A 24,571-nucleotide genomic window follows, 5' to 3' on the forward strand; every position below is an offset into this window, starting at 1 on the left:
CTGCCCCCACAGCTCCCAAAGCTGGGCCTGCTACTGAGATGTCTCCCGTCTGGCCAGCTCAGACTGGTGGCTGGCTGGCGGGACCTGCCCTGAAGCACAGGGCCAGACATCCGCCTCCTTTGCTTGTGTTTCATTCTGGCCCCACGTCCCATGCGGGTCAAGACCCCCATTCCCATGAAAAAGGAACACCTTGCGGTCTTTCCCCTCTTTCCCCTCACACTGCTCTGGGGTGGGTGGCAGCGCTGTTGCCCGTGTTGTAAAGAGGCGGCGCTCAGGCCCAGAGACCCTAAGGCCCAGATCATCAAAGGGATCTAGGTGCCTAATTTCCACTGGCCCAAGGTCACACAGGGAGTCAGTGGTGGGATTGAATGCAGGTCTCCTGAGTCCCGGGCTAGCACCCTAACCACTGAGCCACGCTGCTGGCCTACCTGGGCTATGGCTGCCAGATGATGTTCCTGGCTTCCTGTCCTGCTCCAGACTCTGTTGTAGGGCTTGATCCTGGCCCTTCCTCAGAAGTAACATGATCCAAATCACCGATTCCTCAATTGGCTTCCTCCTCATCCAGCCCTTGGTCCAGCTCCCTAGTTCTGACTCCGTCTCTTCATGCATGGCCACTCCTTCCACGCATCCTCGTTTCCTGACTGTGCTTCTCTGCAGCTGCCACTAACACCGTGTTCCCCTTCAGCGAGATCTTGACCAAGCGCCCATCCAGCTCTCAGCTGCCTCCTTAGTCAGACTCACAGCCAGTCTGCTGCCAGCCATGAACATCACTTGCTTTTTGCTAATAGAAATTCAGAAGGGCGGTGCCAAAGCAAGGGGAGGATGGCCTAGTGGTTGGGGCCCTGGCCTCAGACTTGGGAAATCCGGGGACAGTTCCGGGCTCTGCTACAGACTCGGCGTGTAACCTCAGGCAAGCCCCTTAAGCAGCCATTTCAGAAGGCTCGGCATCCGCGATGTGGACTGGCTTTTGCGAAGAGCTGCATGTGTTGGGCGCTGGGCAAATCTGAGTTTGAGTGTCCCAATGGGAGCTGCTGGGTGCCGACGGCCTTTGGAAATCTGGGCCTCAGCTCCCCACCTGTCCAAGGGTTAGTGCAAGTTAAATCCATTCACGTGCGAGGGAGACAGAGGCAGGATCAGGACCCAGATCGAAAGAAAACTGGGTTTTGAAGATTGCCATTTTTCTTGGCCCCATCGCCATGGGTCCCCATCCCCCACTGTCGTACGTGTCGCCCCGTCTTAGACTCAGCAGATTGCTCTCACACTCCTCCCCGATGTTCCCAGCTTCTCACTGGCCCATGGCGCAAGAGTCCAGAAGTAGCTGCCAGTCTCTGAGCTCCTCCGGTGCATTGTGCAGTAATGCGGAGCTCCCATGCACGGGTCTCTGCAGAGCCCGGCACAGGTCTGTGCTAATGCTGGAAACGGGGGGGTTGGACCTGGGTTGGGCTTCAGCTGGGTTTGGGATTTGGCTTTAAAGCTGACTCAGGGGTTGGATTTGGGTCTGACAGAGCCGAAGTTCATGTGCTGGCCTGGCCAACTCCACCATCTTTCAAAGCCCTGTTGGGTCTGACCCAGACCCAAAGCCCTCGCTGTGGGTTTGGAACCCAGGATTTGAATGTGAGTTGCCCCCTGATTCAGCAGGGTTCAGAGTTGAAGTTCCGCGTGTCTAGCAACCCCAAATGCTTCAGAATTGGGTCTCTGTCTACCTCGGCCCCCAGAAGTCCAAATGCCCATGCAGCCCTCGGCTGACCTGCCCCAGCCTCGTACACCGGCACAGCTGCTCTGGATCGCCCCGCAACAGGCTCTTCCATGAGATCCCTGCGCACTCCTGCTTCTGTTTGGACTACAGATACCGAGGGGATCGTAGCATCCTGGCGCTGCTGGGCCAGATCCCAACCTGAGCCCAAACCACAGAGGCAGCTCTGCAAATGAAAGTTAATGGGAGGAAAGAGAGGTTACCCGAACATCCCAGAGCCCTCGGCTCAGAGCAAGGCAAGGTTTATTTGAACTGGTTCCCCCTTGCCTCTAATTAAAACAACTCTGAAGGGTTTGTAGCTCACAGCTCCCAATGAAAGCATTGCTGCTAATGCATGAGAACACTTAGATCTTGTCTGATAAATAAGACCTTTCTTTCTGTGACTCAGTGTGTTACCCGCAGTCCCTCCGAAAGCCCTGCCGGTCATATGATTTAGCCCCCAAGGGCCTTTGAAAACTAGATTTCATGTTAATTTAGCTGAATGTAGCCTGATGAAATGAAAAGCCCGTGGACGTCGCAGGACGTGGAGGCTGGGATTTGCATTCCCTTAGCCTGCTGTGCTTTTTAAAGATTAAATACACTGCCAGTCTGATTCCTCTGCTGGATTACAGATGTCCTTTCAGCCGTTTTTTTTTTTGCAATCTCTGAGCTGTAGGCCCTGATGCACCCTGAAAGCATGACCTATATTTCAGTTCGCACACAGGCTGGAGAGATTCCAAATGAGCCCCCTTTTTGCAGCAGGTGACTCTGGGCTGGCTTTAGCTGGCAAACTGGGATCATAGAAATAGAGGAGGTTGGAGAACATCATGGCAGAGATTCCTCCAATCTCCCCTCCACCTTCCTGCTTTCCTCCTCTCTGTCTTCACGGTCTTCCAGTCTCCCTTGGGAAGGGGCCATGGCTGTAAACGGCCCCAGTCACAGTCTCCTGGCAATGTCGCTCATTGCAGTTTCCAAGCTGTTCACTTTAGCCGGTTCAGGAACGGACTCAGCTCTCCAGGCGACCCTGTGCACGGCACAGACAGCGGCGGGTACAGAGAGCGTCCCCACTTCCCAACCTCACATGAACCACGTGCACAAGAGCAGGGATGCTTTGGCAGCAGGGGAGAAATCCAAACTTTCCTGGGGCCAAAGGGCTCCAACAGGCCAAGTCCACCAAGAACTTCATAATAAAATTTCCAGCTGGCTTCACCCGCCTGCAGCGCTCAATGGCGCTCTGAGTGCTTCCTCCAGCTGACTCAGAGTTTGCTAAGGCAGCGGTTCTCAAACTGTGGGTCACAAGCCTGTTTTAATGGGGTTGCCAGGGCTGGCATTAGATTTGCTGAGGCCTGGGGCTGAAACCCAAAGGCTTCAGCCCGGGGTGGTGGGGCTCAGGCGGGCTCAGGCTTCGGTCCCCGCTCCTGGAGGCTTGTAGTAATTTCTGTTGTCAGAAGGGGGTCAATAGTGGGCAGAGGGGAGCCGCTCCGCTCCAGAATGTGCCGACTCAGCAGGACCAGTCAGCCCATGCGAGGAGCACAAGAGTCAAGAAAAAGAAGGTGCAACTAATGCTGTGCAGCATGGGGCTAGTGCTGGCCCAGGGCACAGAGCGGAGCCGGTAGCATGGTGCAAGGGGTGAACACATGACACATGTGCACACACAAGGGGCGTGGCACAAAGAAAAAGAGGCGTGGCTAGAGCTGTATGTCCCTTCCTTCCCCTGTAGGCTTGCTTGAAATCCACACCAGGGTTTCTCTAGGCAGCTCCAGTTTACACCTATCGGCCTGTGTGCCAGCATGGGGGCACCGAGCACCGCTCTCCCTGGGGCAGGGACAAGGGCACTTGGAATGAGGGTTGCCAAGCCGTGACAGATCCCTGCAGGGGCAAGGCGTGGGTGGTCACTGGCGGGAGGCAAAGAGAAGGATGCTGAACGGAGGCTCTGCAGCAGACAGCTGGCCCCTCCAGGAGGGAGCTCTGCATGGGGCCGGTGGCTCACAGAGCGCCTTGCTGCGCACACAGGCGGGGCTCTGATCACATTGCACCATACAGCCTGGCGTGGGGAGCAGCCTGCGGGATGCCCTGTGGGGAGCTTTTAGGACTGCAGGTGTGTGGGAATAACAGCCTGACCCACGTGTTGATCGGGCTGGCTCACCACCCGTCTCAGCACCCCCCTCCCACGCAAGCTTGGTAGCTGGAAAGTCCCTGATGCTCAGTCCTCCTGCTGGGCTAACTGGCGCCAGTATCGGCCGTGGCCCTGCTAAGGCGGCTGTCCTGCCCTGGGCTGTTCTCTGCTGGGTGCACCTCCACCTAGGCTCCCCAGTTCTAGAGGGTTGAAGCCATCCCAGAGACCTTGGTTGGGGGCATGTTTGAGGGCATGTGGGGCTTAGACACCAAACTGAGCACAAGGCATGAGATTTGCCCAAGGCACAGGCACCACTTAAGTCAGCAAAGCCAGCTTTGAATGGGGCTGAAGTGGGTGTCTAAGCCTGGTGCTACCCTCTCTGCCAGGGGAATTACCCCCAGAGAGGGGACTGGGCCCTTAATGTTAGGGGGAAACACCCTTCAAACCTAGGGACTGGAAAACCGGTTCCAGAAAAATCAGAACCAACCCAGACCTGCTCCCAGGATTCGGGGCCGAGTGGAACCTTGAAGGAGGTTTGGAAAAGTTGCTGTCACTTTTTTAAACACAATTTTTGCAGCTCCTCCAGCCAGTCTGTCCCGTTTGGGACCAGCAGCCAGAGAGTCCAGATACCACAGGGGCCTGCAGTCCCAGCCTGCAGCTCTGGAATCTACAGGGAAACCGCAGCCTGAATTTTGGAGCCAAGAGTTCTGACCAGACAGACTCATGTGGCTGGATGCTCAGCCTGGCAGAGGCTCTGACCCTCTGGGGAAGCTCCCAAACTACAAGTCTTTTGCTCTCTTTCAATGCTCCCTATTACTCATGAAGCTCTTCCCCATCATTGACCAGCTAGTCTCCTTGTGCAATGCTCTAGCTTTGTCTTTCAGTGATGGTTTCCTCACTGGCTGGGCCCGCAAGAAGATAAGAGATCTACTACTCCTACCACCTAAGGGAAATCTCCAGTATCTCAGGTGAAGGCCTGTGTTTTCTGTGCCGGACAAGGGTTCTAACCCCAGCTTTGCACATGCCTGTGCTTTACCCACCGAGAGTCTCTGTAGCGCATGGATTTGTTATAGGAAGTATCGTTGCATGGGGGGAAACTGAGGCATCAGGCAGTTAGGTGACTTGGCTGTGACCGTGCAGGAAGTCAGTGCCGGGATCAGAACTCGGGAGCCCCTGCTCGCACCTCTAGACCCATTCTCCCTCCATGGAGACTTTCTGGGTCTGCCCTCGTGAAGCAAGCGCAGCTGGGGAAGTGAACTAGCCAGAGCAGCATTTTTCGACTGCCAGGGACTCACTCGGCGCGTTCCCGCTGGCTTCCTCCAGAGTAACTAGCTCTCCCCGCCCCCCCAGATGGAGCCAGCACTGAGAGCCAAGACGGCAGCTGGGAGAACGGGTGGAGGGAAGGGAATTAAACCAGGGGAAATAGTCATAAGGGGGGGAATTAAAAAACAAACCCTAAAGAAGCCCGATTTGTAGTGAGCTGTTGACGATCATCCGAGGGGCTGGCAAAGCTGCTTCAGACGGGTTAGCAAGTGAATTAGCTTAGCAGCACTGAGAGCCTCCGATTCCCTGCCTGGCTTGCAGAGCAGGAGCCAGTGTGCCGGGGAGGGATGCTTCGGTCAGCGAACATCTGGTGAGAAATGGGATTTGCATTCCCAGATTTTGCATTCCTCTGCGTACGGCCTACGAGGAGCGTGTGAGCGGAGGCTGCTTAGCCCAGCGCTCTGGTGAGTCAAATCCCCCCTTTCTCATTCTCCTATGTAATGTGCCTCCTGAATGCAGGCGGGTGGCACTTAGCCCTGGGCTGCAACTCCGGACGTTTGGCTGGAAGGAGCTGGGGTGCAGGGAGCTGCCGTGCTCAGGCAGGGAGTCCCCTCCCGGGAGGCTGCAGTGCAGTGGAAAGTGGCTGCAATGCAGGCGGTCCTGTGCAAGTGGAAGCAATGGGCTGCGGTCCTGTGACATGAAGGCTTGAGAAGCGGACAGTGGGATTAAGAAGAAAGTGACCTCCTGTTGTGGTTTATTCTTCCTTTCTCTCGTTTCATCTCCTTTCCCGCATTTGTGCGTGTAGTGTCCGAGCGGCTCATGAACAGTCACGGGGGGCGCCGGGAGGCTGGGGAGTGTTTCCCCCATTTTACAGATGGGGAAACTGAGGCACAGACTTGCCCACAGAACCAGGAACAGATCCTGAGTTCTAGTCCAATGCCTTCTCCACAGGCCCATTCTTCTGCCCTGTCGCCTGGCAGAATGCTGCTCGTTCCATCGGCTGGGTATCGATGCACAGGCCAGGCCTGTGCCCCCCTGCATGGTCACGTTTCCTTTTGCTTGCCTAGCCCAGCCCCTGGCCAAGCTCTGCAAACTCGCCGTGAGCTAGGAAAGCAAAGGGAGGATCTGGGCCAGCCCTGCTCCGCCTCTCATAGCTACTACCTGTGTGTAGGCCCAGGGGAAAGCTGAAGCAAAGGGAGGGGCTGGGTGCAGCTCATTTGCATGCCAGTACCCAGCAGGCTTTTCAAGCACTCCACTTGCCCATAATGCTACGTGAGCTGTGAGCCACGATCGTGTAGATGGGTTCACAGCGCTCCAGCGTGCTGTGGAGGGAGCAGCGTTGGACAGTGACACTCCAGTTAGCGTGGGACGCAGAGACTTCTAACCCAGTGATGATGGTGTGGGTGTGAGACTGGACAATGGGCCGGTTTTGGGGGGGCAGGGGCGGAAGCTCCCTGCGAATAGGGGTGAGGGAGGTATTGGGACTAGGCATGGAGAGGTGGGGGGTTGGGGGTTCATACCTGCTGCTCCCAGGCCCGTTGAGAGAAATGCCCTGTTTGCTGGGGCAGCTCCCCTGCTCCTGCACTTCATTTACACTGATGTTACAGCGGTTTCCAGGGCACCTCTCAGGTCAGGGCCCTGATACAATTGTCCCCCTTCCCCATCCCCTTGTCATCCCTGCCTGGGCCCATTCCAGCCACTCTGGGTTCCACTCCCTGCTCCCTGGCTTCATCCTGGGCACCACAGCAGCTGCACCAGCCCCTCCAGGTCCCCCTGTCGCCTCTGCCCGCCCCCCAGGGATGTGCAAGTTTACATGGGGGAAGAGCCCCTGCAGTATTTCCATTGCAGGGGTGCTAATCCTCCCATCCCCCTGCCCCCACCTGTGCTGTCACCCCTGGGTACAATAATGCCTCCTTTAGCATGCGCTCAAGGGGTTAACTAGATCATTCATCCACAGCATTATCAGAATGTCTGGACATGCTCAGCAAAGCTTCCAGTAACTCTGCCCCCTATTTCCCCTCCCCACCCTTAACCTTAACTCTGCCCCTTGTTTCCCCTCCCCCGCACCATTCCTAACTGCAATCGCATGGCCTCTCGCATGGCATCCACCCCTCGCACCTGGTTTAGGAGCAGGAGGGTTGTGCCAAGAGGGTCAGGTAGGAGTAGAGGGAACCTGTATGTCCCATGTAGCTTTCTAGTGGTGGAGGGGTCAGTGTGCAGGTGGATGCTAAGGTAGCACTGCGGGCTACTGGATAGGACATCGAGAGGTGGCACCTTATCCTTGTCCTCATTGGGTCTGATGCTTGCTGTGGCAGAGAAGCCATGCTCCAGTGGGCAGAGCGTCTGAGTGGAAGTCAGGGGCCCCGGGCTCGCTTCCCAAATGGGGCGACTCCCACCTGCACTCTGCAAAAAGTGCTCCGCAAGTGCTGAGTATAGCTGCACAGCGGATCCGGGCCTTTGTGTTCCACCGTTTCCTTAGCTCCTGCCCTGCCCTTTTGTGGGTGCAGAAAAGGCACCAGGCTGGTGCAGTGTGCTGTGGGATCAGGTGCTGGCCTGGCTCCTGTTGCACCGGGCTATAGTCATGGCACATTGGCCTAATCGATAGAGCACTGGACTTAGGGCCACAAGCTTGTGGCTCTGGTCTCCTGTGGGGTCACTAAGTGCTACTGGAATAGAAATAATGCTAAGGTGCAAGGCAGTGGAGAATCAAGCTGCCCTAACACTGCTAATTTGGCCTAGCACTTTGCAAGCGGTGTCCTCCACTGCAACTCCAAGATCTCAGCATCCAAGCAGGAGAGACCATGTGTTTTGCATTGGAGTGGGTTGGAGGCTGGCTGGGAATGCGACAACGTGGTGCCCGTGCCCATGAGCCGCTTGTATCCACCTCATCACCTGCCCATTGTCCCCCAGTAGAGGAGGGGGAAATGGGCAGCTGAGGTTTCAGGGACGGGAAGCGTTACTGCAGGCCAGCTGTGGCTGGCAGGCTTCCCAGCTGTGCTCCGCAAGGCCTGTAATCTGAGCGCATTCCCGGGACCAGCAGAGGGCTTCCCTGCACATCTGTCCTGGGCGGTGCTTGGACAGGACAAGAAAGAGGCTCCTAAGCAGGGGAAAGTTTCCCCGCCAGCCTGTGCGGGGGAGCGCATTATCCCAGCCCCTGGAGGCCCTGCCTAATGATGCTCAGGCTAGGAAACTACAGGGATGCGACAAGACAGACACCCGGGCCAGGCTCAGGGAGAGCGAACAGCTCTGCCTGCCTGCCCCTTCTCCAGCACAGCAGAGAACTAGAAGGCTGGAACAGGCAGTGTCAGCACGTAGGAGGTCCCCCCAGGGATCTCACAACGAGAAACTGGGACTGCATGCAGCAGGAATCGTAATATATACTGCAGCTAACAGCATCTCCGGGGGGTCACTAGGACAGGGGAGGCTCCCAGGGCTAGCGCAAGGGAGGAAGCCCAGATGTAGGACAGGGTCATCAAATGCTTGCTAACAGCCAAAATGCAAGGTCATCCATCGAGAAGGAAGAAATTCAGGCCAGACCCACACACTGGGGGACTGTGTCCTGGAAAGCAGGGACTCAGACTATCTCTAGGGGGGTCAGAGTGGACACGAGTGTCCAGCGAGATGCTGTGGCCAAAAGCACAAATGCGATATCTGAGCGTTTCAACGGGTGCGGTGAGCAGGAGCAGGAAGGCGACTTTACCTCTGCGTGCGGCGCTGGGGAGACCAACACTGAAACGCTGCATCCAGTTGTGGGGTCCACAGTGTTTGAAAGGACGTTGACAAATGGGAGCGGGCGCAGAAGAGAGCCACCAAAATGATTCAAGGGCTGGAGAAAATGCCGGACAGCGCCAGACTCGCTGTGCTTGGTCTGTTTAGCTGATCAGAAAGAAGAGTGAGCGGTGCTGTGCGTAAGTCCCTTCCCGGGGAGAACACAACAGGTATTACAGGGCTCTGTAATCTAGCGGAGAAAGGCAGAAGGAGAGTCAGTGGCTGGAAGCTGAAGCCAGACAAAGTACCAATGTTTAACCGTGAGTCATTGGAACAAACTCCCCCGGGAAGCGGTGGAGTCTCCATCTCTTGATGTCCTTAGATCTGGCCAGGACACCTTTCTGTTGAGCTCAGCACAGGGGCAACTGAGGGAAACTTCCTGGCAGGAGGTCAGACAAGGCGAGCTAACGGTCCCTTCTGGCCTTCAATGCTGTGATCTCTGGCTGCAGGGGTTGGTGACAGGCCTGTCGAGTGGCTCCAAAGCAGCCCACGTCAGGGACGGAAAGTTGTTCCCCTCTTTAGATGTGGTTAACACACCGGACACAGCCCCTGTGAAATGAGCTGTCAGGTTTCAGACCACATCACAGTCGCTGCTAATTGGCTCCCTTAGTATGCGTGTCTGCCGAGAGACCAAGGGGGGACCGAGCCAGGCAGACCCCCACCCCCTCTCGGCCCTAGCCGTCGTCCCTCCAGCATAGCATGTGGAAGTTTGCACTGATCTTCCTTGTGCTGCACTTGTTCCAGAGATGTACAGAGACCATCGAGCTCTTCTCCTGGCCCCGTTACGTTCACACATGCACAAGCTCTCCCAGGCCAACAGGTGTCAATCCCCTTCCTTGTGCACACCGCGGGCTGGTATAATTGCACAAGGAGCTCCAAGCCCATCCTGGTTCTGCATTGAAGGGGGAAATTCACCCGGACGCCTCCTCCGGGCTTGACGAGAACAGGTGTGAAATCGATTGACCGGGCCACGAAGGGAAGTGCAGCCAGGCTGAATAGCAGGAGCAATCAGAGCAGCAGGGCTCCAAAAGACAATGCGAGAAGAGGCTGCCATAGGCCCCCTCCCCACGGCATGCCGCGGGCTAGCAAAGCCGCCTGCCCCCCTGCTCGGAAATGCTCCTTTACGAACTGGATCCTGCTCATCGATGCGACTCGACGCCGTGTGACTGTGGGGATCTCCAAGCAGGATCTGCGGTCTCCCAACACCCCCTGCTGCCCTGAGAGCATTCTTTCACCACCCTGCACATCCTGAATTACTTTCCTCTCGAGCATGTAAGCTGATCTCAGGAGCCCGGGCTAACGTAAACCGCCAGCGTGTGGCGGGGCCAGTTCCAAGGGGATGCGTGGGGTGGGTTGGACTCCTCAGTCCTCGTTCCGCCCTCAGTTCTGACCCCCTGACACTGAGGGCCCAACACAGCCTTTCATACTAACTAACCCTCCCTAGGACTCCGCTGGGCCAATGCACTCCCACTCACCAATGGGGGAGGCTGGCAGCTGGCATACCACGCAGGCAGGGCATGCTGCTGTTACCCCTTTACACCCGTGCAGTTGGCCAAAGTGTCTGGGTCCAGCAGGTTGTTTTCGCTAGGAGGAGACAGTGATGGTGGAGTCGGGTATTGTGGTTGCCAACCCTCCAGGATTGGCCTGGAGTCTCCTGGAATTGGCATCGATCACTCGCTGACTATGAAAGCAACACGGGAGATTTTAATAGGATATTTTAAGAAAATGACATTACGTCATGTTGGTGGGGGAGGGGGGGAATCTCCCGGAATAACTTCAGTCAGAGTTGGCAACCCTATCGGGTATCCTTGGTGCCGTGATGTTTATTTACAAGAATGTACATAAAGTCCTGTTTCCCTGACCACAGCAGGACTCAAGCTGTAGGAGTTAGTTTCTGTGCTCACATCTCCAACCCCCTTTCAGCCAATACTCAGCCTAAAAGCTCTCCCCCCAGGCTTTTCTCAGGGTCACGCTCCCAAGGCTTGTTTAGGTTGTGTCTGAAACTTCCTTGCTGCCTTCTCCTTCCTCCTCTGGTGTTTCTGCCCTTCTCTCTCCCACATACCCCCACATCCAGCCCAAACCCTCCACCCGCATCGTGCCAATTGCTGAGCCGACTCAGATGTGCCTTACCTATGTTTTGGGTGCGGACCTGCCTGCGTTTTGGGTTGAAGCCCCCTTTTGTATCTGAATTTTATCCCGCAGCGCAACCGTTTCACCCAGCCCCACAATGCTATCACATACTTTACAGGATGGGGGGACCTGCATTCACTTACCCCCTTCTGTTAGCTGCTTCCTCTGCTACGCTCCCCTCCTCCATTTATCACATACACTCTTGTAGGCCCTGTCTCTGTCTGCTGTAATGGAAGAGGCACATGGCTGGCTCAAGACACAGTGGGTATCCCCACACCACCTGGTTCATACTCCTTTATAGCGCTAACCTTGCATCATTCTCTGTGCGTGGCCGCAGGGCCCTCTGTCTTTTGCTGTGTGGCGCCATGGGGCAGCAGCCCAGAATGCACTGGATGCAAACACAATTGGGCAACATGGCCAGCACAGATACAGGAGAGGAAGTTATGGAAAAGCGGCTGCTTGGCCACAACTTTGTCCTGTGCGGTCAGACGAGAGAGAGTCTTAACCTAAGCAGAGGGAGCTGCTCGCAGGAAATGTGAAGCCTAGAGCAGATTTGCTAAAGGAGCCAACCAGAGATACCTGGCATGGGGCAGGCCCCCCGCCCCTCATGCAGCTGGTTCCTTATAAGGGAGCTGAAGCAGTTTGGGGGGCAGGGCATGAGGGGCTGCAGAGGAAGCAGTCAGGGTGGGGCAGATAAGAGAGGCTCTGGGAGGGAAGCTTTGTGTGCTCCCTTGGCTGTGAGGTAAGAGCCATGCTCTAGGACAGCTTGGGGACTCTGTGAGTGACTGGGGAAGTTCCCTTTTCTGCTTGTGTTTGAGGAACTTTGTGAATACAGAAACCAGCCCCCAAGCAGGGCTGTGAGCGAAGGAGAAAGACTGCATGGGGCTGAAGGAGCCCTGCCCCCGAAGATGGGGAAATGGGGCAGGCACTGCAGAGGTACCCCCGGCCATAAGGGGGTGTTTGGGTGGCAGCCATGCTGTCACACCGGGTTACAAAGTGGCACTGATAGGGCCAGATCCTCTGCTGGTGTAAATGAGTATTGCTTCGTTAAAGGGAATGCAGCTGCCTGTATTTACACCAGCTGAGGATCGAGCCAAGAGCATGGATTGGCTAGGGTTACCATACGTCCGGATTTTCCCGGACATGTCCGGCTTTTGGGGGCTCAAATCCCCGTCCGGGGGGAAATCCCCAAAAGCCGGGCATGTCCGGGAAAATCGGGAGGCTCGGCCGGGGCCTCTTTGTGCCGGGCCGGGCCCGCGGGGCTGGGAGCCGGGCCGGGGTCGGGGAGCCGGGAGCCGGGCCGGGGTCGGGGAGCCGGGAGCCGGCCCGCGGGGCTGGGAGCCGGGAGCCGGCCCGCGGGGCTGGGAGCCGGGAGCCGGGCCGGGGTCGGGAAGCCGGGAGCCGGCCCGCGGGGCTGGGAGCCGGGAGCCGGCCCGCGGGGCTGGGAGCCGGGCCGGGGTCGGGGGGCTGGGAGCCAGGAGCCGGCCCGGGGGGCTGGGAGCCAGGAGCCAGGCCGGGGTGCTGGGAGCCGGGCCGGGGTCGGGAAGCTGGGAGCCGGGCCGGGGTCGGGGGGCTGGGAGCCGGGCCGGGGTCGGGGAGCCGGGAGCCGGCCCGCGGGGCTGGGAGCCGGGCCGGGGTCAGGGGGCTGGGAGCCAGGAGCCGGCCCGGGGGGCTGGGAGCCGGGGGTGGTCGGCCAGGGCCCGAGCCGACCCAGGCTGGAGCCGCCGGGGGCCAGCCTGGGCCGCGCCTCCTCCCCCCCACACTCCCCCTTACCTGCTTCAGGCTTCAAGCAGGGGAGGGGGCGGAGACTTTGGGAGGGGGCGGGGTTGGGGCGGGGCCCCCGGGAGTGTCCTCCATTAGGAGGCACAAAATATGGTAACCCTAGGATTGGCCCTTAATTCCCTTAGAGCAGGGGGCTCAAATGGGAGATGATGTGTGTGAGTCGTGGGACTAGTACCAGGGAAATGTACTGTGTGGACAGGCTTATTCTGGAGTAAGCATGTTCACACTACATGTTATGCTGATCAGTTTCCACAAGCCCTCAGGGAGTCTGATTGGTTTAACATACACACAAACAGGGGCTGGGGAAAGTGAGGCTTCCCTATGCTAATTTCCTGAAATCCAAGGCCACTGGGATGGTCTGGCCTGGCCTCCAGCACAGCGCAGGCCACAGAAGTCTCCTGTGATCTCTGGTACAAAGGGCGTTGTAGAGGCAAATCAGCCTTTGGACTGCACCCGGCACAGTGCCTAGATCCGGTGGTGACTGGCCCCCTAGAAATGCTTACAGCAGATGGCTGGAGGGCGGTGCTGTGGGTCACTGGTGAAATAGACCATATGGGACAGGTTTTCCACTGAGCTCGGCATGTTGGGGGCTGAGCTCTTCTGCAAACCTGCTTCCACGTGTGCCCAGCCCCCAAGTAAGCAGGTAGCTGTTCCCACCAGCGGGAGCGTGTCCGATAGAACGTGGTGGAGTGAGTCAGTCTGGGGATGGCAGGGATATAGGTTAATCTGTTTGTAATGAATCAGCTCTTGCTTTGCTTAATTCTCCACCCAGCTTGGTGTTCAGGGCACAATGCAGTCAGCTCCTCTTCAGGGCAGCACATAAGGACTCCAGGGGCTAACAGTGATGGAGTTTAGGGCCAGTGGTGCTCTTTTTAGGTGAATTACGGCACAGAGTGATTGACAGCTGTCTTGCAAACCTGCCTGTCTGAAGGAAACCAGGAGGAGCGATCTGTGGTGGGGGCTGCCTGCTCTGGGATCATGGCCCCAAGGGCAAACCACAATTCAGATCACTAGGAGTTTTACTGGCTCCCTGAAGCAGAGCAGGCGCTGGGAGTCGGAAAGGCTATCCCATCTTTTTGTTCTGCGCCTGTTCCCCAGCCTGGCTAAGGCCAAGTTTCCTATTTGTGTGTTTCTTGTTAGACCCCTGAGCAAGAGGCCTGATCTTCCCCATCTTTAAAAAAGGGAAGAAGGAGGATCCGGGGAACTACAGGCCAGTCAGTCTCACTTCAGTCCCTGGAAAAATCATGGAGCAGGTCCTCAAGGAATCAATTCTGAAGCACTTAGAGGAGAAGAAGGTGATCAGGAACAGTCCACATGGATTCACCAAGGGCAAGTCATGCCTGACTAACCTAATTGCTTTCTATGAGGAGATAACTAGCTCTATGGATAAGGGGAAAGCAGTGGACGTGTTATTCCTTAACTTTAGCAAAGCTTCTGATACAGTCTCCCACAGTATTCTTGCCGGCAAGTTAAAGAAGTACGGGCTGGATGAATGGACTATAAGGTAGATAGAAAGCTGGCTAGATCATCGGGCTCAACGGGTAGTGATCAATGGCTCCATGTCTAGTTGGCAGCCGGTATCAAGCGGAGTGCCCTAAGGGTCGGTCCTGGGGCCGGTTTTGTTCAATATCTTCATTAATGATCTGGAGGATGGCATGGACTACACCCTCAGCAAGTTTGCAGATGACACTAAACTGGGAGGAGTGGTAGATATGCTGGAGGGTAGGGATAGGATACAGCGGGACCTAGACAAATTAGAGGATTGGACCAAAAGAAACCTGATGAGGTTCAACAAGGACAAGTGCAGCGTCCTGCACTTAGGACGGAAGAATCCCATGCACTGCTACAGACTAGGGACCAAATGGCTAGGCTGCAGTTCTGCAGAAAAGAACCTAGGGGTTACAGTGGACGAGAAGCTGGATATGAGTCAACAGTGTGGCCTTATTGCCAAGAAGGCTAACTGCATTTTGGGTTGTATAAGTAGGGGCATTGCCAGCAGATCAAGGGACGTGATCATTCCCCTCTATTCGACATTGGTGAGGCCTCATCTGGAGTACTGTGTCCAGTTTTGGGCCCCACACTACAAGAAGGATGTGGAAAAATTGGAAAGAGTCCAGCGGAGGGCAACAAAAATGATTAGGGGGCTGGAGCACATGACTTATGAGGCGAGGCTGAGGAAACTGGGATTGTTTAGTCTGCAGAAGAGAAGAATGAGGGGGGGATTTGATAGCTGCTTTCAACTACCTGAAAGGGGGTTCCAAAGAGGATGGATCTAGACTGTTCTCAATGGTACCAGATGACAGAACAAGGAGCAATGGACTCAAGTTGCAGTGGGGGAGGTTTAGGTTGGATATTAGGAAAAACGTTTTCACTAGGAGGGTGGTGAAGCACTGGAATGGGTTACCTAGGGAGGTGGTGGAATCTCCTTCTTCAGAGGTTTTTAAGGTCAGGCTTGACAAAGCCCTGGCTGGGATGATTTAGTTGGGGATTAGTCCTGCTTTGAGCAGGGGGTTGGACTAGATGACCTCCTGAGGTCCCTTCTAACCCTGATATTCTATGATTCTATGATTTCTGTCTATGTAGATATTTGCTCTGTTGTTGTAGCATCCGAGCAGCTCACCATCAATGGCTTAACCCACGCATGTCCCAGGAGGTAGGGGAGTTATGCACTATGGATTACTGTGGGGCAGTTCTCTGGCCTGCGCTATACAGGGGTCAGACTAGATGATCACACTGGTCCCTTCAGGCTTTGCAATCTATGAAGCTGGTTTCACAGCCATGGAACTGCTGCACAGGGTAGTGAAGTGATTTGCTTCGATTAGAGCCCAGGTCTCTGGGGGCCGGTCAGACCTGTGTCTGAGCTGAGCTGTGCTACACCCAACCTCTGCTGGACCTTGTGTCAGGTACAGCAGGAGTCTCCTGCTGCTGGGGCCAGGTGGCCCTGAATCAGAGATCACAGTCAGCCTTGTGCAGCTGCCTCTCTCTGCTACATCTGAGCTTGGGGGGAATCAGAGGCCAGTGTGCCGCTGCTGGAGTTGTATCCGCCTGCACCAGGTCTCATTCGGGATGTGCAGGCAACTTGGGACATGCAGCACACGAGATCCCCAGAACGGTCGCAAATCCTGTCTCCCGGCAGCCCTTGCAGGGTGATACCAGCCTCTCTCTTCGTTCTGATAAGCCCGGCTGAGCGGTTCTCTGTTGCCCAGCTGGCAGTGCCCACCCAGGTGTGCTTGAATACAATATTTTCTGCTGGGTAGAGTCCGTTACGCAGCCTGCGTCCTGAGACACTTCATAGAGTTCAGTGATAAATACGGGAAAAAGGAGAGACCCTCGGGGGCAGAAACAAGGGAGAAGAGCTGTGTGTTCAGATGAGATTTAGACAGACAAGGCCAGTGCAGGAACTCTGGGGGGTGCAATGCTGCAGTGGAGAATGCTCTTGCACCCCGTCAGAAGGGGGCAGGGAGGAGGCCGGCACTAGCTGATCAGAGCGAGCCTGGGTCCTGGCAGGAGACGCAGGGAGCTTGGAAGCTGAACAGAGCACTAGACCCTAGTCACATTCACCTGTCCTGGCTGACTGTTTACAGCTGATTTCACAGAGAGCGAGAGAGGGCTTTGCACTTAGCGCTCTTCAGATCCGTTGTTGCTTTGAACCCCAAATCGGGTCGTGACCTCAATTTCCTGTAATCTGACTAAAGTGCTGGGGGTGAGCGATATGGACTCTGGGTGGCTTCTTAATGGAAATTGAATTCTTGCAATCGTTTCATCTGCCCGTTTTTCTCTGGCATATGAAAGGAATTCCTCTCGGCCACTCGAGGGCTCAGACGGTGACATGTTCTGTGTGGCTGGGCCTCATCCCCTGCTTTCAGCTGCAAGGGACCATGGGGGACAGGTGAGAATCTCCCTGAAACATGGCTCAAGTGAGGGGATGGAGAGGAATCATGTAGAAATGGATAATCAGGGAAATGGCTATTGCGTTCTGGCCACTGTAGTGGGGTCCTTGGTCCCCCCCAGCATTGTGAAAAGCGGAACCTCAAAAACAGCAGTGGGATCCAGCTCCAGGCAACAGACCCGGATCCCAACTTTCCTGGAGGTCTGTGGGGTTTGGATGACAAAGGGGGTTTTGTTCAGACCCATCCTCAAGATGGAGGCTAGCTGCAAGTTGTGAATCTGGAGTTGGACGTCTCCAAAGTTTTTAGGTGGGTTTGGATCTGGGAGAGGGTTGGTGCATGTGATGCCATGTTTGCTTGCAATATATTACCCAACCTCTAGCTGCCTCTGTGCTGTGTAGTGTCCAGAAAGGGTATGATCCATGGTGAATGAGCACAACAAAGCTGGAGCACAAGCTGTGTGGAAGATAGTTTGTGTCTGTAGTTGTAGCTAGGACACCAGTTTACGAAAGACTGTGATGCCATAGCATAGATCATGTCTCTGGCCTATCTCTGCTCCAAAAGTTTGGTGGGAAGCACCTAGAAGAGTGGATCTTAAATGTTTCTGAATGAAGTAACCCTCTTTTTTAGTGCTTCCTGCTGACGTTTCCTGCTTCTGTCTAAGCCATAAGCATCCCAGGTGCATCCCCGCTTGCCGTTGATTGGGATGGGCTTTTAGACCAGGGCCAGTGGTCTATCCTTGTGGGGATGGGGTAGGCAGGCTGATGAGAGATGCTGTTATTGCCATGAGATCGGATCCAGAGGGCAGCACTGGGGCTCCTGGCAAGTTGGCTGCAGGGTCCCGCGTGTCGGAGGACACCCCTGTGCTAATGAGAGAAGCAGGGCCCCTGAGCCAGCTCCCCTCGGCTGGGCCAGCTCAGGGTCCCCAAGGAGTGGTGCCCTTTCTGTGATCATGCTCTCTCCGGGCTGTAGCCAGCAGACACCACAGCCTCTCCGTTTCCTGGATTCTGCAGTCAGTTCCCCGAGGTTCAAGCAGAGCTCCGAAAATACAGTCCCGGGGTAAAGGATCAAGGGTAAATGGCTGGGTGTGACAGGGACCCCATCCCCCAGGGTGTGCTGGAGAGGGGGAGCCAAGTACGCAGATCTTTAAGGGATCCTGAGGCCAAGGAAAAGATCCTGTTGCCAAAGGGCAGGCTCACGGGCCTCCTCATTAGTCCAAACCCCAGCAGTTCCTCTGCCCCACCTAGTCTGGGCACCACACTGCCAGAGGGGCCCCTCTAGCACTCCGTCTAGGAGCATCCCCAGGGCCTCTCTAACCCCCGTTCATCCCCAAGCCCAGCTTTAATTTGCTCTGCTTTTCTCTTCCCTCCCCAGCCCGCGGACCCTCTGACGATGAATGGGACGGCCAACGTAAACGTGTCTGGCCGGAGCCATTATGCGTCTGCTATCCCGGTGCCCCGCGCTATGTCCCAGAGCAAGCTGCCCCCGAAGCAGAGCAGCCTGGGGGCCCCCCCTTCCCAGCGGGCAGTGTCACCACGGCCAGGGAAGGCGCCAGGCTGCATTAGCGGCCTGGCGGCCAAAGGCTCCAAGCCAAAGAGCCTTTCCAAAGCCCCCATGGAGGCTGGGCCTGGGCCGGAGACAGCAGAGCCATCGGAGTGCAAAAGGGCCGACGGAGTGGAGTCTGGCCTCAGCCAGAGCACTAGGACTCCAGGCAGCAGCCCCCGGGGGGGCCCGAAGACAACACCTCGAGCGACGGGGGCTCCTAAGAAGGCTCTGGTTCAAGGGACAGAGAGAGAGAAGGAGAGTCCGAAGCCTGGAGAGGCCTATACCAGCCATGGCGCCAAGAAGGGCTCGGGGAAGCCGAGTGGCACTGCCGAGCTGGTCAAGACCCCTCAGCTGCAGGGGAAGAGCCCATCCCGCTTCAGCCTGTGCAGTGAGTCTGGGCTGCCCGGCACCCCTGAAGGATCCAGTGCTAAGAGGCCCCAGAGCTGCCCGGTGAAAGGCCAGTGGGTGTCGGAAGCCCTCTGGAAAGGCAGCGGGGTGCCCAAGGCAGCCAGGGGTGAGGACAAGTCCCCGGGGATCTCGCTGGGCACCAGCAGCCCCATGCAGAATAAGGAGCCGGCCATCAGCTTCTCCTCAGTCCCGCAGCAAAGTCACCCGGTCACTGCCACCGTGGCACCCTTCCACTACCGGTGAGTTCCCTGCCCGGCAGTGTACAGGGCACGGGGCTCCTCTGCGGGCAGGGGCATCTTATCTTCCCCTCCCCCAACTCTTCCCACCCCACACAAACCACGGGACCATCTGCCCATGCCCCTCATTGGCACTGGGAGCATTTGCGGGGGTGGGGTGGGCTCACACCATGGGGTTTGGGGGGTGGCTTTCAGAGATCAGACATGAGGAATGTGGGGCTCAGTTCATGCATGGGATGGGGGTTGGGCACACACAGTCGTGGTAGGGTTGGGCTGGCCACAGACAATGGGGGGCACTGGAGGGCTACTCCTGCTGTTCACCCCTGTCATTCTCATGCCTTGCCTGCCACAATTGTGCCTCAAGTCGTGGTGGTTCTGAGAGCAGGAGGAGCAAGTCCCTGTGGGGTCATGGGGCTCTGTCCTGCAGCCGGGAGGGGACCCTCCAGCCCTCCAAGGCCTGGCGCTGGCGTGTGGGATGGGGGAAAGGCCCCAAGTCCCAACACACAGCCAGCTCGCCAGCCAGCAGCCTTGCACTCTGCTCGCCGAGAAGGCTGGGCTGCAGTAGGCGGCTGGGCCTTGGGAGCTGTAGGCTGTGCAGTCTGCGCTGCTGGAAGGGAGAGAGCTGTGCTCCCAGAAGCATCCCTCCCCTGCCGTGGTGTTGATCCCAGCTGCGCTCGCAGGAGCAGAGCACCGAACTCTATCCCATAACAGCTGCACGCGAGGGATGGTCCCACAGGCTCCCGGGGGAGCCGGGGTCCAGCTGGGCAGCATCAGAGTAGCTCAGATGAGCCTTTGCGGCTGGGTCTGTCCTGTGCGGTTAAACAGCTGGATCCTTCCCAGCGCTCCACGTCATTTCAGCTCCCCATTCTATACTCCCTGCCCCCCTTCGCCGGTGCAGCCAGACCTAGCCCCTAAGCACCCCATGCTGATGTTTCAAGCCTTTGTGGATGCAGAGAAAAAGTTGATAATGTGGCCTGCCTGTGACCCTGGCAGCAATGCCAGAGTCTGCAGGGAGCCTGAACCAATGGCTCAGAGGGGTGTGAACTGCAGCAGGCATCGCCAAATGGTGTGACCTCCCAGGGCTCCACCAGCTTCCACGCAAGCTGGGGGGTCTGTGTGGGGAAAGCAAGAGTGCAGCATTGGGAGGGGAGAGGCCTCTCTGCCACTGCCAAGCCAAGCTGGGGGGGCGTGGCCACAGTGGGGGTGCCAGGGACAGCTGTCTGGGGACACAATGATCCCCTGTGGAACAGAGAATTCCCCTGGAAAAAGCCTGCCCGGGCTGAGTGGCTGAAAAGACACTGGGATAGGAAGTGTGGAGCAACTTGGAGCAAACCCCTGATCCCTGTGTTATCCACCCATCCAACTGGGTGTAAATCAGGAGTAACTCCACAGGGTTTTATTCCCCTCTCACTCACTCTGGTGTAAATCAGGAGGAACCCCCTGTGGAGCCAGTGCCAGTTACACTGGTCTCAGTAAGACCCAAGCCCTGATCTCTTTAGACCCATAAGCATCACATCATTGACCTCACGGAAGGAACGAGGATCCGACACGTGTTTAAACACCCCCAATCCTTAGTGAGTCCCATGCCCATTTCCAAATCCAGAGGCCACGAGGGGGACCAGATGGGTTCCCTGCTGGAATCAGATGCTGGGCCCTACCTCCCAACCAGGAGAGGCAGCCTGGCCACCAGCTGTGCCCTCCACTGGCTCCCTGCCCCCACCCTTTCTGTCATGGTCCCCTCCAGCTGTGGGGCCCGGATCTTCTGGCTTCCCCTGTTGCTGCTACTGGCGTGGGGCCGGCTGAGTCTGCTGCCCGGCAGCCCAACGAGCTTTCGGTTTCCAAATAGCTGGGGAACGAACCCCTACCCCAGGGGATTATCCTGCATCTCCAGGGGGCTGCTTTTCATGCATGCATGACAGTAGCCCTCTTGGCCAACACCTGACATGAGGGATTGAACCGGGGATCTCCAGAGCTCAAAGCAGCAGCTTGAGTTAAACAGGCCAGACACCTGGCTTGAGGGCTGTAACAGACTCACATCCCCTGTGGAGCGGCACAGAGTGGGACTCGTAACACATTCACCGGGGGTCACATATGCTAACTTCTTTCTCCGTCTCCAGGCTGCAGGGAGACAGGGAGAAGAGTGAATTCTCCCAGGAGGAGCACGCGTGTGAGGAACCAACCAGCCCTGCAGACGGGCCTGAACTGGGCTTCCCAGGCTTGGGTGAGTCAAGCTAGGATTCACCCCTCTAGGGATTGGGGTGGGGGGCAGCACGTGGGACCTGAGCAAACAGCTCTGTCACCGGGTGAGGGGCCTGGGAAGGAAGGAGCCAGCGGGCGTATTTTAGGGTAACTGACTGACTAACTCGGCCAAATCTGGCGCTCGGCAAGGCCTGGTGGAACACTGAGGTTGCTGCACTCGGTGGCCAAGGGCAGCGGGATGCGGCTGATTGGCTCTTGCGGCGTAATGAGAGAGAAAAATTGAGACGCCGGGTAATTAGCTCAAAATGAGGCTGGCCGTGAGTGCGCCATTACCTGCTAAACCCTGCGGCTATTTGCCGGGCCTTTAATGTTGGGGCGTTTAATGAGCGCTGGCAGCAGGCCGTCTGGGGAGCGCTCGTCGTTGGCTGGGGATGCTATGACAGAGCGGATGTGCTCACACCGGTTGTGCGGAGTGTTTTTTTCTGAACCCGGGTCCAGATGTCAGTGGTTTTTACAGGCGCCTGGGTTCTAGGTCTGTCATGGGGGAGAGGGTGCAAGGAGCCCTGCTGGGCCTTTGTGACCTGGATGGGTTGCAGCCTGATCCTCCACCAGTGCAGAATGGATGTAAAATGCTGCTATGAACAATGCCCAAGGGCTGGAGAAGGGAAAGCCAGGCCCCGAATGCAAGGGGCAGGGAGCGTTAGCACCAGTAGGCACTCTGCAGGGACATATCCGTGTCCCTTGCCTCTTCAGCACCTGCTAGTGGCTGGGGGAAGACATGCAAGCTAGGTCTGACCCTGCTCCCATAGCTGTCAATGACAAAACTTGCGCTGGACTCAATGGGAGTTGGACTGTCACCTCAGAGCCATACTGCCTGCTTCTAATACTGGGGAAAGGCTCCTGCTGCCTGTTTCTGTCTAATACCGGGAAAAGGCTCCCGCGATTGCTGCTGGTCCTGTGGTCCTCTGCACTTCCCATAGCGGCGCTGGGGCTCTGGAAGGCGCACAATGACAACGCGGCTGTATATCTCTTGCCTGTCAGTTTGACATCGTTTTGGCCCATAGACAGTTCTTGTGGAGGGAGAAGGAGCAGATGCTGCTCTCACCTACACCAGGGGACTTTATTTTAACAGAGTGATGCTGGATTTACTGCGGTGTAAAGCAGGACAGGAATCCGGCCCTGCAATTCCAGTGAGTCACATCAGTTCCACTCATGGTCAGGGAACTGATCAGCCCCTCCGGAGCTAGCAACCGCCTCTGCCTTTTGCTCACGTCCATTTCACTCCCGCCCTGAATTATCACCACACGGCCTGAGGTGGCTGCCAGACCGTCTGTCTGTGGGGAGAAGGTCTGCCCAGCCACCGCATGCCAAGTGGTGTATTTACCATACCCTTTGATCGGGGGGGCAGGAAAGCTGGTTTGCACTGATTGAAATCTGCCCCGGACTCGGATCCAACCCAGCCTGAACAGGAGAGTTTGGTTCATTTTTTCAGTAATGGTGTGGGCTCTCGCCTTCTGGGTTTCAGCCAGTGACAGCCATGAAATGACCGCTCGCTCGCCAGCCCGTTTGAGCTGGCAGTGCTGGATTTCTCATGGGTAAACCTGAACTCGGCAGATGTGTGGCCTGATCTCAAGACCAAAGGGGTTCGGGCACATTCAGAAATGAATCAGACCCATGGGGTGCTTCCCTGACCTGAACCATTTGGGGCAGAAAGGCGCAATCCTGCTGGCGTGGAGTGTTTGAACATTGTGGTGGAGCGGCCTTATCTCCCAGATGGAGAGAATAGGAATTGAGGAGATGCTGCCCCGGCACAGGTTTGGGCCCTGAATATAAGCACACTTTTATCTCTGGTGCCCATCCCCTGGGAGAATCTAATAGAAATCAGAGCCATGCTTCTGAGCTGGGCTCTCCCACTGGTCTGATCTCCGAAGTCATGTGATGTAGGGGACTGAACTCAGGGCTGGAAACTGCAGGACTTCTAATCCCAGCTCTGTCACTGACCGTTGTGTGACCTTGGACAAATCATGGCTCCTCTCTATGCCTCTGTTTACCCTTTTGCAGAATATGGGGCTATGGCAGGCATTAGCAGGTGGTGCTATTACACATATCCTCCAAGTAATTTTTCTGCATGTGCGAGTAAGTTTTTAGTGTTGGAAGAAATACTAGTGTTATTACTTTTAGGTTGGTCAAGGTTCTGCGTACAGGGAGCTATGTGAGTGGCAGGAAACTTTGCTCTCTGTCATGGGCTCTGATTGGAGTCAATGCATGAGGCTCTTTGGGAAGTGGTCATTAATGCTGGGCTGAGATTCCTGGAAGAAGGGATTGCTCTCCATGTTATTTGACCCCCTCTGTTCCAGGACTGGTGTTTGTGTGAATAAAGCAAGTCACACTTTGGAGATACTCAGACTTTGCATCACTGATCTCTACTCCTCTGGGAAGCTGACTTGTGGGGCCCCAGAACACTGCCACTGCTCAGCTGAGGAGTGACACTGGGGTGAAAGCGGGATAGTGATGTCAGAAAGAGGCCCCGCTATTATTTTTTATTTCTAATCTATTATTTCTAATAATTTCTATTATTTATTATTTCTAAGGACCCCAATTGAGGCACCATGGGCTGAGCACTGTACAGACAAATAGTACACAGGCAGTTGCTGCCTCAGGGAGCTCACAACCCAGGATTTAGTCAGTACCGAGAGAAGGAACAAATAAGACCAACCTTGCAGGGGTATGTGAAGGGTCATGTGAAGCCCGCAGTGATCTGAGACCCTGTCTCCTCCCAGCACTGCAGCTGCAGTGCAAGCAGAAGAGGCCCTCAAACTAGAATCCCTCTTGATTTAAACAGAAAGGGGAACCTGGCAGGCTGTTTGTGAGAGCCCTTTAACTCTGCCTCTTGTGTCCTCTTTTGCCAGACATGCTGGAAGGTGCTTCATTTTCCTGAGGCATGTGAGGAAGTGGTGGTTAGGCATGGAGCTTTGGAGGAGTGCATTGGTGGGCAGCCATAAGCAGCCAGTGCAGGGAAAGGCAGGTTATTACGGAGCAGATATTCAATAGACTCTACTCCCAGTTGGGCACTGAAAGAAGTGGCCAGATTTTTCAGAGGGGCTGCGAGCCCTGGGTGCCCAGCTCTGGTGAAAATCTAGCTAATCAGGTGTAAATCAGGAGTAACTCCACAGGGTTTGAGTCTGGCCTTTAGGTAGGTGTCTAAAGGGGTGCTGAGGGAGTCTAAAACTCAGGGCCCGGTTGTAGGAGGTGAGCTCTTTGCACTCTGACCCTGCACACACAATGGACAAGTATGCTGACATTTATAATGCCAGTTTGAAACTTGTAAATGTGTCCAGAGCTGTAGCACTAGAAAATAAACCTCAACCAATCCATCCAGCAATGTGAAGTGTTATATACCGAACGTGTTAAATAGTCATGATATTTCTGCCAAAGGGCTGGCTGGCTATTCCCAGCGGACCTTTGCAGTTTGCAGTGTTGCTGTAGCTATGTTGGGCCCAGGATA

General features: G+C 56.2%; 1 protein-coding gene across 1 annotated transcript in view; it reads left to right on the top strand.

Annotated features, from left to right (window-relative positions):
• Window positions 1-5,319: 5,319 nt before the first annotated feature.
• Window positions 5,320-24,571, top strand: part of NAV1 (neuron navigator 1) — a 210,592-nt gene continuing 191,340 nt past the window's right edge. Inside the window, 3 exon segments of the mRNA XM_034767609.1 lie at window positions 5,320-5,575; window positions 18,053-18,870; window positions 20,985-21,088. Coding sequence (XP_034623500.1) covers window positions 18,071-18,870; window positions 20,985-21,088 — 904 coding nt within the window. The 5' untranslated portion in view covers window positions 5,320-5,575; window positions 18,053-18,070.

Source organism: Trachemys scripta, chromosome 4 (genome assembly GCF_013100865.1).
Source record: "Trachemys scripta elegans isolate TJP31775 chromosome 4, CAS_Tse_1.0, whole genome shotgun sequence".
Classification (NCBI taxonomy): Eukaryota; Metazoa; Chordata; order Testudines; family Emydidae; genus Trachemys; species Trachemys scripta.